This window comes from Nomascus leucogenys, chromosome 6, assembly GCF_006542625.1.
Source record: "Nomascus leucogenys isolate Asia chromosome 6, Asia_NLE_v1, whole genome shotgun sequence".
NCBI classification, from domain to species: Eukaryota; Metazoa; Chordata; class Mammalia; order Primates; family Hylobatidae; genus Nomascus; species Nomascus leucogenys.
Window position 1 is genome coordinate 83,383,871 of NC_044386.1, and position 12,120 is coordinate 83,395,990.

Below are 12,120 nucleotides of genomic sequence, written 5' to 3' on the forward strand. Positions count from 1 at the left end.
AGGGCTCCTCTTACATAAATTATGCAGTCTTCATGAGGCGCTGACCGAGACTGAAGTTATGCAAGGCCACTGGCATTAACTTTGTTGTTCATTACAGCGGCCTTACACAGGTTGTAGAGCTTCAAGACAGTTCTCTTATTTCCCATCCTTGCACCTCAATTCAGACAACCCCAATCAGGAGGAAGTTTTAAACATTGTTATACTGACAAAGATGATCTTCCAGATCCATCTCTCATCCCCACTTTTTTTTTTTTTTCCCCTATTTTGTTAAGCCTCTTTCTTCACTCACTGGTCTCAGGCTGCCATAGCCAGAGAAAAATGTTTACTAAATCATGTTTTCAAAGTAGCCTCCGGCTGGGCACAGTAGCTCATACCTGTAATCCCAGCACTTTGAGAGGCTGTGGCAGGCAGATGACTTGAGCCCAGGAGTTTGAGCCTGGGCAACATGGTGAAACCTGTCTCTACAAAAAATACAAAAATTAGCAGGGCGTGGTGGTGCGCATCTGTAGTTGCAGCTACCCCAGAGGCTGAGGTGGAGGAATCACCTGAGCCCAGAAGGTCAAGGCTGCAGTGTACTGTAATCCTGAAACTGCACTCCAGCCTGTCTCAAAAACAAGGAAACACTCAAAAAACCCAAGTAGCCTCCTGCACATGAGGAGCTAAGGCTAAAATGGCATTACAGCAGCCTTTCTCCCACTCCCACTTTCAAAAGACATCAGGTTGATGGATAAAATGCTCTCAATGTGAAACTTTTCTCTCATGATTCTTCCGCTGCTACTTGCCTGTGAAAAAGTAATTAAAGAGTAGTAACAAACTGGAAGGAGTCAATCATGCCCAGATTGACAGTTGTTCTGTTGGCTACATATGCAGTATGGTTTTACATTGCTCATGGTAGTTCTATCTTCTGTCTGGACATATATTCCGCATTTGTAGAGCAGAATTATAAAGCTACTAAAGTTGTTCCACATATCAGATCCTGATTTCCTGTGTTCTACCACCTGAGAACAACAGGGACCCAGGAACTAACATATGAGTGATAATGTCCAAATTCTTCCAGGAATATTTATTTATTTGAGACGGAGTCTTGCTCTGACGTCCATGCTGGAGTGCAGTGGTGCAATCGTGGCTCACTGCAAACTCCACCTCCCAGGTTCAAGCAATTGGCCTGCCTCAGCCTCCTGAGTAGCTGGGATTACAGGTGTGCACCACCACGCCCAACTAATTTTTGTATTTTTAGTAGAGACAGGGTTTCACCATGTTGGCCAGGCTGGCCTCGAACTCCTGACCTCAAGTGATCCACCCGCCTTGGCCTCCCAGAGTGCTGGGATTACAGGCGAGAGCCACTGCGCCCGGCCAATATTTATTTTTTTAATTAAAAAATAATTTTCTTCTTCAGCACTTGAAGAGAGACAGCAATATTTATTTTTGAAGTGACTCACAGGAGAAGACAATATTTAATCCAAGGAATGAAAGAAGAATGCCAAATTATCAGGCATTTATTTTTGTTCACAGGAGCCTTGAATCGCATCAAAGTAAGTCCTAGCTAGATTGTTAATTACAAATGAGCCAAGGGAGATTAAAAACAGACAAACCAATCAACCAACCAAACAAGCAGAAGTAGCCAAGAAAGGTAAGACATTTTATTTTACATACAAAAAGGGTGCAAACTGAGTCCTTTCCTCCCCAAACTGGGGAAGAGGTATACTTAAAGATCACATTTGTGTTTTCCATGGTGCCCTAGGAAATGGGCTACTCTGAGATCACATATCAGAACCCATTTCCATTTTCTCCAAAGAAGGCTACTTCCTCTGCAGAGAAGCTTTTCCTAATGGTGCACAAATATCTCTCCTGGAGGAACCATTTCAAATACACTTGAAATTGACATTCATGTTTAAAAATAGTACAAATTTCATTTTCACAGCTGAGCTTTGTGACCAGTGCCAGGGTTTATGAAACATTATACATCTAAAAAAAAAAGTAAAAAAAGAGGCATTTAACAATAATCAGACACATCCACACATTAAAACTGATTTCCACTGCTGATTTATACATTATCTAGTTGTTTAAAAATCAATCAACATCCCAACATCTTTTTAAGAGTACAATGGGCAAAGATCAAAGACAGATAAATAATAATATAATAAATTAGAGCATGTAATACATCCAATGGGAATTGCTGAATCAACATTATTTTCCACTGGGGGTATATATTTTTGGTTTATCTTTATCTTTTCTGCTGTTATTTTTTTTCTCTGCTTGATAAAATGGGGCTCATTCCTAAAGCCAGCTTGCTGAGACACTAATTTCAGAAGCTCACTTGTCACTTGTTTACCTCTGAGAATACTCAGGAACACATGGTTCCCAGCAACTTGGGCTGGGTCTTTATGGAAGTGAAATGCACATAGATGAACACACGCACTCACGTGCGCACACACACCACACACAGACACGCAACACACACTTCCATCTGTAAATATATTTCTCCCCAAAGAAATGGCTCATCTTTCCTGAGACATTCCTAATAGAATGATAAGCCTTCTAAAAAAGGCTTTTGGTGCAAGGGCTGGCCTGGGATTTGGTCTGGAGCTCATGAACTGAAAATGTCTCACCTGTACTGAAAGAGGGGTGGGTGGGGACATTCAGAACAGCTGTCCTCTTGTGGGTGTTACTGGAATGGCTGCACCACACCCCCACTTATTACCATGAATAATCCTCTGCTCTGAGACCTTATAGATGGTGATGGCACTGGGAAAGTGATTATGAGGAGTAAAAGAAGAAAAATAAAAGAAATTCTGTCTACAGAACTGAGGTTTCTTTGTAACATCAAGTTTGGTAATCAAACTAGAAATACAAGGAATACATGTTCACTTTTTCCCTTGAAAGGTGATTTACAAATACTGGAAGTGGGTTTTCTGGTTGTGTTTTGAGAAAATAGGTCAACTACCACTGTGTATTATCCAGGGAACCTACTCACTATTTTGAATACAATGAGAAACCTACTTTTTTGTACTTAGTCACCTGCAAAAGGAGTTAGGAAAAACATTTTTAAGACTGCTTTCTGGATAAAAGACTTTCAAGATTCCTTATTTGTGGCTAAAACATTGCTCAAAACTTTATAAACCCAAGAAAGGGCGATGGTTGCCTCTTCTTTTTCTTATTCAGAAACAAAATCACCCCCCATACACCAAAAAACAAACTGAAAACAAACAACAACAACAAAAAAACAAAACCCAAAGCCAAAGGAATCCCAATTTGATTCCTATCAACCCCTCATGGGAAAGACTAGGAGTCTCTGCCGTCAACCTCTAGATAGGACTTCCCTGGAGTCTGCAAAAGCAAGAACCCGAGAGATAAGTGCCTGTCACTCACGTGGCCAATTCAGATGGGTTGCCTAATTATCCTGGCTCCCTGAGGGTTTCTGGAATTCATCTGCCCACCATAGGGCAATGGTGGGGATGGTGGCAGTGGCGTGGCAAAGGCAATGTTGGCTGTATGGTGTTGCAGGCTCCCAATCTGAGAAACGAACCCTAATATGGTTCTGACACTGGAGACAATGTTGTTAGGGCAACTCAATGGGAATGGAGAGTTGGTTTAAATGTGAAATGGAAGAGGTGGCTGGGACACAGGAGGCATGTGGGCTTGGGAGATACATCAAACGAAAGTTCCTCTGAGAAGACGTTTTCTTGGCTGCCATGGAAGTTCTCATTTTTGAGAAATGCAAGCCATGCTTGCTCACTGGGAGGAGGAATGGATTTTATCTCTTACATAAAAAAGTTAAGGCTATAATCTTTAGTAACCACTTTGACATTACATTATCATTGTTACATATTTCTGGCATTAAAAGTGGTTACTAGCACTGAAAATCAACACTGAATATGCACTACCAGCATATCTTTCCACTGAACTAAGTTTGGAAATTACTTTAGGGGTGATGGTCACCTTTTCTGGCTAATGGGCAGGGACTGTTTTCTAAGTACTTGGAGTTCATTTAGAAAAAAGAGACAATCAACACGTCTAGAAACCTCAGGATCTTTGCTGTCATCTGTAGCTCATGCATTCCAATATAAAATGGGATTTTAACTGGAAGCTAATCTTGCACCTTCCTAGACCCTGTTTATTGCCAGACAGGCCCCATAATAGCAGAAGAATGTCAATTAAGGCAGTCATGAGTGCACACTGGCTGTCAGGATGCTCTATCCACTCTTGGGGGCAGTCTGGAGTGAGATCTCTGGGAAGCGCCAAGGTGCGTAGAGCAAGTTGACCAACTCTTACTGCAGAGACACAAGTGATACCCTGGTCAAAAGGGAGTAGGGGGGACCATTTATGCCTTGGTGGAGTCTTGGCCTTTGTGCCTCAAATCTGTTTAGGATGCAATGTCTGAGGGACTGTAGAGCTTGAGAAAACTCCTAATGTATACTATTAAGGGTTTTTATGAACAGATGCTGAGTTAGCTTTCAGGAAAAACAACTGCATCAATCCCAAAGAAAAAGATCCTTAGGCACCATACTTGTGAAATGGAGAAAGCTCAGAAACTACAGAGCAAGTGGATGGGTGGGGACAGTCAGCGAGTGCATGCCCTAACCCCAAGGATCTGGCTAAGGCATACAGCTAAGGAACTGTAGCAGTAGGGCTGAGGAGGGAGCCCTGATTTGTTGATGGGGCTGAAACTGATGGCCAATTGCATCTAGGGTACTCAGGTTTTTTGCTTAATTTTAAGGAAGATCCCATCAGAATCTCCCAGGTCTGGGACCACTTTGAAGTGCCAATGGCCCTGGAGGGATCACCATTACCCTGCATGCTAAAGGGACCTGGGATTCTTTACCTTTGTTATGAAAACCAAATATCTAGTAAGAGATTTGTGAAGGTTGGAAGGTGAGAACAGTGTTTTAGGAAGGACAGTCCCCTACAACTGATCCAGTAAAAATTTTAAGACAAAAAAAAGTCGCAAATCCAGCTGCAAGGCAGCTTGCCCTGCAGCCAAGCTGGTCAGTGCCTTTGCTTTTGTGTGTGTGTGTGGAAGCAGGGTGAGGGGCTGAAGAGAGGCACTCAGTAAAGTATAGAGTGCCAGGATGCTCCAGGCATTCCCACCATTTCCCTCTGCCCCTTTTTTTCTTTTTAGACAGAGTCTCACTCTGTTGCCCAGGCTGGAGTGCAGTGGTGCGATCTCGGCTCACTGCAACTTCTGCCTCCCGGGCTCAAGTGATTCTCCTGCCTCAGCCTCCTGACTAGCTGGGACTATGGGTGCATTCCATCATGCCCAGCTAATTTTTGTATTTTTTGTAGAGACGGGGTTTCACCATGTTGGCCAGGCTGGTCTCAAACTCTTGACCTCACGTGATCCACTTGCCTTGGCCTCCCAAAGTGCTGGGATTACAGGCGTGAGCCACTGCGCCTGGCCTCCCTCTACCCTCTCGAGAGGCAAGGCATTTTCTATACAGGGGTGAGGAAAAGTTAAACTTTCTATACAGTAAGTTAGCATTGCCCAAATCCCAGCTGAGAAACGATGTAAATTTTAGTGACAGGGCTGTAACCACTAGGTAATGGCAAGGACAAAAATCCCAATATTCACAGTCCTTGTAGGGAAGGGGTGTGATACTGCATCTCCCTGCCACTCTATGTTTCATATATAAAACATTTGTAGAAATGACATATTACCATCTTTTCATAAGCTAAGCAGGTTTGATGCCAGTGAAATGATATTCCCTAGCCAAGGTCCAGTGGAACAGATGAAGCCCAGTACCTCTGATCCATGTTAATGTTATTTCTCCTCTGTGTAAGGTACATCAAGGGAATTTTTCAAGAAATGGCAACTACCAGAAAATATCTCCACACCCTCCAGTCCAAAAGACAGCCCTACACCTCAAGCCAGAGGTGAAGACTTCTAAGCTCCACAAACCATCAGACTAAGTCACCCACCAGCCACTGTGCTCCATGGTTAGCTCTCTACTCCCAGATACAAGACCTCTTTCCTGATGTAAATGACCTTTTCTCTTCTGTCACCTCTGGAATGAGGAGTCATTGTTTGGTTAAGCCACTAAACTCAAATGAAAATTGGGCATGAGAAGAGTAACTCCACACATGAAAGACTTGTCAAACAGTGAATGAGGAACCAAGATCCTTCACAGTAGTACCTCATATGAAAACACCATGGGGGGAGGCTGAGGGCATACCGGGAAAAACATGCTTAGAGGCATGGCCACCTTTCTGGAAGGAGTCTATGTGCAATTGAGAAGATAATTTCAGACCTTTCATTCCAGTCTCCTTTTCCCTGGAATGTTCCAGCACCAAACAATCTTTCCCTCCTTTTAAATGCAGCCCCATATACTGCATCTTAAGCCTACTGCTATGGACCTGCTGGGAGAAGATCTTCATAAGCTTGGTTTCTGATAAGGCAGGCCAACCCAAATGCTACAGCTCAGCTATTGGGGCAGATAGGATACACCGATTTTCTTTTCCTGGCCCTATAATGCCACACCCTGAGGTCCCTCTGGCAGGTGGAAGGCAGGTTCACTGTCCTCCTCTTTTTTTTCCACTAATGGCAATATGGTGGTGGCTGTTTCATCACTAATTTTTCCCCCAAGTCACCAGGAAGTCACATGGCTATCTAGTTGGAAGTCCCTGGCAGCAGAGGAAACAATTTCAATTTTTTTTGTTAAGCATCTCCTTCTCTGGGATGAGCTGTTTCCTGGTCACAGTCTGGCTCGGCTGGCTCATCTCATGTTCTGGAGAGCTAGGTTTTCAAACTGTAAGCTGATTAGGTCAAGATGCTCTGGTAGGGACATTCTTCAGCTGCTGAGAAGATGAATGAAAATTCAAGTATGTTTTCTTGCCAACCTGAGTGTTCACTCAGAATGACACCGAGTTTGGCTTCTCTTCTGGGTGCTGCAGATCAAACTCTTTCCACTGAGAATGTCCTCTGGACCCATGTTTTCTCTGAATGGCTTGGCTGGCCCCATCCCCCTCAAAACAGGTAAAAGTAAAACCCCCAATATAACCAGACACAATATGCATCTGCCATGTTTTTGTTTTTGTTTTTGTTTTTTTAAAAAAAACTAAAAGTGCAACAAAGTCAGTTTTCTTTCCTTTGCTCAGAACAATTTTCATTGTCCTACTACCTGGAGAAAAGAGTTTGTCAAAAAAGCTAAGAACGCCAACACACAGGGACAGTAGACTGCAGATTGCTCACAGCTTGTGTCCTACAGTGTAACTTCACAGGAGGGAGGCAAGAAGGAACCTGAACCCCAAGGCCAGCTGGGATGAATGCCGCACAGGCACAGAGGAAGAGGAAACCATACTGCCAGGCACACGTGGGATACGGAGAAGGTTCTTCTCCAGCCTAGGTCTGTCATTTTCCTCCTACCTTCTTGGCCTTACCCCCAGCCTCTTGATCTCCTTCTGCAGACAAGGCCTTTAGCTCACTAGGTTTTATGCTGGAGAGGGTTGAGGGTGGGGTAAAAACCAGGAGTAAACTAAGGGGAAGAAGGAGAATAGTAGTCCTTGAGTTTTTGTGAATGACACCTTCACTGTAAACAATGGGAAGGAGAGTCAACCAGGCAGCCCTATGGGCAAGCAGTGGAGGAACAGCAGCTCTGGGACCTGCTCAGAGCCTTAGGCAGGCGGAGATGGCCAATGACCCACTAGGCCCTGGCTGCCCGCACTGGCTCCTTCTGGGGGCATCTGTTTTCTTCTTTTTGGTTTGGATATCCACCCTCCCCCAAAGAGGAGTCCCTTCCAATGAGAAATGGCAGGAACTGCAGGTACAATTGAGTCAGAGTCCCCAGGGCCTGAGGACTCCTGGGAGGCACTGGTCACTTGTGGCGCTGAGCAGTCTTCTTCCTTTTCCTCTTAAAGAAACAGCAGCACCTGGAGCACAAGGAACATTGCAAGTCAGTGCGGGAGGCCTGCAGCTTCCAGCAGACTTCTGCCTGCTTCTGCTTACTGTAGGGGGTGGAATTTTCCCCCTGGCACCCACCCATAGGGACCACCCACCATCTACAGTGCACGCACTGGAGGCAGTGGGCAGTGTCTGCCAGAAAAGCCAAAGGAAATAGCAGCTTGATTTCAATCTGCAGTCATCCTACCTAATTATCAAGATGGTGCAGGATAGGCAGGGCTGAAATAGGCATTACTGGAAGGAGGATGAAGAAGGCTCATAGTTTAGCACCCAACCCAGATGCCTCACCTTATCAAGAGCCAAGACTGGGGGTCCTCAGGGCTGCATAAAAATAGTCTACATTGTCTACTCCTTGATACTGAGGGCACAATTATTTAATGCAACTCACTGGCCAGAGGGCAGGGAGGCTAAAATAAGGCAAACAAATCCCATGATAAGTATGATGTCTGGAACTCTAGGAGGATCTCAGGATGTTACCAATGAAGGATTAAGGATTCTCTCCATCCCCCTCTCTGCCCTCACCCACCGAAGTAGGCAGGAGAGGCCCTGACTCTAATAATGACTGTGAGCCACATCTCCTGACATCAGTACAGCTCCCCTTTTCATTTGGAGGGGACCACTGTCACAGCCCAAGAGCTGACCATCGGGATGCTCTCACTCCCCAATTTAGGGAGTGAGATACAGGGCACTCCCCAGTTTAGCTTCCTGAGACTGCTGCTGTGCCAGATGGGGTTTATGAACTGGCCCTGTTTAGGATGGAGGTGGGATTGGCTCCTTTACGAGTCCTCCAAGTTCTGCTCCCTGGGGACTAGCCACAGTTCTGGCACATCCCTAAGTCTGAGTATCCCCCCTCTCACTCCTGTCTTTAGAACAGGAAGAATCACTCTTGCTCAGGCAGTCCAGAAGCAGGTGATGAGTGCTGTGGCAAGGTGCACAAGATATGTCCTTTCTGGGGAGCTGACACATGGGGAATGAGAATGAAAGGGACAGAAGGTGGTGGATGAGTCAAAGTTGCCGGATGATGGAGGGCAGTAAAGTTGGAAGCATAGCTCAGACTTGCTAGATCCTTGAAAGAAAACTTTTCTGAAAAAACTATCTTTGAGTCTCTTGCCTAGTCATTGCAGGTATAATGCCACCAATATTCATATGGAAATAAAGACTGTTACTTACTTCCCATACCCCTAGGTATTCCATTGTAGCCAAGATTCCCTCTCTTTTTAGTTACACTCCTTGGTATTCCTACATCCAATGGACTAGTTATCAAAAACTGGAGAAAGTTTCTAAGAATGCAGAAACAAACATTTACACAGACCATGATGGGCTTTAATCGTATCTGAATGAATCAAACATGAAAATTTTAGAAATAGGAGTTTCTTTTTTTTTTTTTTTTCTGAGACGGAGTCTCGCTCTGTCGCCCAGGCTGGAGTGCAGTGGCGCAATCTCGGCTCACTGCAAGCTCCGCCTCCCGGGTTCAAGCCATTCTCCTGCCTCAGCCTCCCAAGTAGCCGGGACTACAGGCGCCCACCACCACGCCCGGCTAATTTTTTGTATTTTTAGTAGAGACGGGGTTTCACTGTGCTAGCCAGGATGGTCTTGATCTCCTGACCTCGTGATCCGCCCACCTCGGCCTCCCAAAGTGCTGGGATTATAGGCGTGAGCCACCGTGCCCGGCCAGAAATAGGAGTTTCTTAAGAGGGTCTTTGGAAAGATTTTCTCTGAAAGTATCAATGACATTTGTGATGTACTATTAATGGGTGCAAATATAATCACTAAGCAAAGTGTCATATGTATTTGGAAACTAAATTCTTTTAAATAAAAGTGACCAACATTTTTGATTGTTAAAAATAATCTTCAATGGAAACCCTGGATAAGAATAAGAATTCAAGAACAAATGGTGTTTTTTGGTGTTTTTCTTTCTTTTCTTTCTTTTCTTTTTTTTTTTTTTTTTGAGACTGAGTCTCACTCTGTCAGGCTGGAGTGCAATGGCACCATCTCTGCTCACTGCAACCTCTGCCTACTGGGCTCAAGCGATTCTCCTGCCTCAGCCTCCTGAGTAGCTGGGATTACAGGTGCCCACCAGCACGCCCGGCTAATTTTTGTATTTTTAGTAGAGATGGGGGTTTCACCATGTTGGCCGGGCTGGTCTCGAACTCCTGACCTCAAATGATCCACCTGCCTCGGCCTCCCAAAGTGCTGGGATTACAGGTGTAAGCCACTACCCCCGGCCCAAATGGTGTTTTTCTATACGTATGCTTTAGAAATTGACATTTTCCAAGTTGAATGTCCTGAAATTAATAATAAAAGAGGCAAATTAAATCTCTATTTCAATAGACTTACCTCTTTTCTTCTGAATCATGATTTTCAGAGGTATTACTAACTTTTAAGTCAACTTCTATTCTTAATCTTTTTGGAGGATGCTAAGATGACGATTTTGTGTTTTTAAGAAAGCAATAAAAAAAGTTTAAAATACTGTTTAAGTCCATTTCAAACTGTACAATAACTTCTCTTTTACCTCCTCCAAGGCAAGCCATAAGAATTAATGTCTGCTTACAAGCATATCATAACTGGATGTGCAATGCTGAACCCATCTGACTAAAAGGGAGTGTGAGCTACGGTTCAAAGGAGTTGGAATATTTCAAATTTAGAGCCCTGGATTTATCTTTGCTAGTTATTGTAGTTAAAGCTTCAGCAGTGGCAAAGCTTTTAATGATTCTACCTACAAGAAAGCAGGCCCCACAATCTGTTCTTCAACTCTTTGGTGTCTGTGGTGACTACTAGCAACAGGATCTATTAAACTGGGTCAGACTCTAGACCAAGTCCACTGATTGACTTTCAGATGTGTTCCTCTCAGAAGAGAATGAAGGCAGGTGGTGGACCCCTCATGGCTTAGGTTTCCTTTCAGTTGATTCTTTGACTGTTTAGATGACTAGAAGTTCTCAACATGCTGGAGTCAAAATCGATCCAAATCTCCCTACTCTCAAGCCATCTAGTGCTCTTACCCCAGGCCTCTGACCCACTACCTTTTCAATACGTCATTCTTACTATGTCCTGGCCCTCTCTCTTCAGCTATTCCCTTGCTATGTTCCTTTTCTCTGCCATATGTGTACATTCTTCCTTTCTTCTAATACTTAACTCAAGTCCTACAGTGTTTACAAGGACTTCTTTGACCATCCTGTCCATGGTGACCTCTTGGCCCCTCAGCCTCTCAAGGGCAATAATCTCAATGTCCTGCAGAACTCCTTATCCTTTCATGTGTATGTCTGATCTCTTCAGCTAGATGGTACCCAAGCTCTTTGGGGCAAATTTTGTAATCCGTCCCCTACCCCACTAGAGTTCCAAGCACAGGGTTGGATAAGCATATAGCAGGCCCTCAAGTATCTGCAGTAAGCCTCATGTGACTGACACCGCACAGGAAAAAATAGACCACCACAATGTCGGATTACACAGACACGTATTTGCAAAACAAATAGCTAAAGGTATTCTTTGATCCCCTGAGACTATAAATCTGACCTCCACAAAACCCAGTTGTTTTCTTTAATACATTCCTGTCCCTAAGGAAGCCCCTGTAGGCAATCTGGCTTATATAGTTAGGGTTCAGAAACCAGTGCCCAACCCAGTCACTGAAGACAAATAGAAACATGGCAGTCATGAAACTAGCAGGTTGTTACCTCCATATAGAACATGACTTTACGCATGCGGATGATGTGGGAGAGTTACAATTCCAGACTGCAACAGACCAACAAGTTCAGGAGTACCTGGAAGGTCACAGGCAAGAGAGCAGGGGAAGGGGCTGTCTTGTAGCAAGAATGTTCCTCACCACACATGGATTTTTGAGGGCTTCTCCTTCCATAAACTCCATGTTATTCCTAAAAATACATTCCAGGAACCTTTTCCAGGAGAGGAAAAGACAGGCTCCAATATATCAGTTAGCTGAGTTAGTCCTTGGCCTACTAAACTCTCACATAGGAATAAAGAAAAAGACAATAAACAAAAACAAAACAACTCTCAAAACAACAACAAAACATCCACCTCTCCCTGAAGGAGCTCCCCCTTTTTTGAGGTTCCTACTCTACAGAGGGAAGAGCCAGCTGAATCAAAAAAAGTCAGATTTTCCCAAAGCAGCCAATTTCCAGGTTAGAGACCACATTGCAGAATGTGAGATTATCCAGCAACAACTCACTATCCTTGTGGCTGTGAGCAAACACAACTGCTATGTAAAAACTGAT

General features: G+C 44.2%; 1 protein-coding gene across 2 annotated transcripts in view; it reads right to left on the reverse strand.

Annotated features, from left to right (window-relative positions):
- Positions 1 to 1,618: 1,618 nt before the first annotated feature.
- CSNK1G1 (casein kinase 1 gamma 1) overlaps positions 1,619 to 12,120 on the reverse strand; it is a 215,469-nt gene continuing 204,967 nt past the window's right edge. For both annotated transcript variants that reach the window (XM_030814545.1, XM_030814544.1), the window contains one exon: positions 1,619 to 7,863. In XM_030814545.1, the coding sequence (XP_030670405.1) occupies positions 7,809 to 7,863 (55 nt within the window). In that variant the 3' untranslated portion in view covers positions 1,619 to 7,808. The remainder of the gene's footprint in view (positions 7,864 to 12,120) is intronic.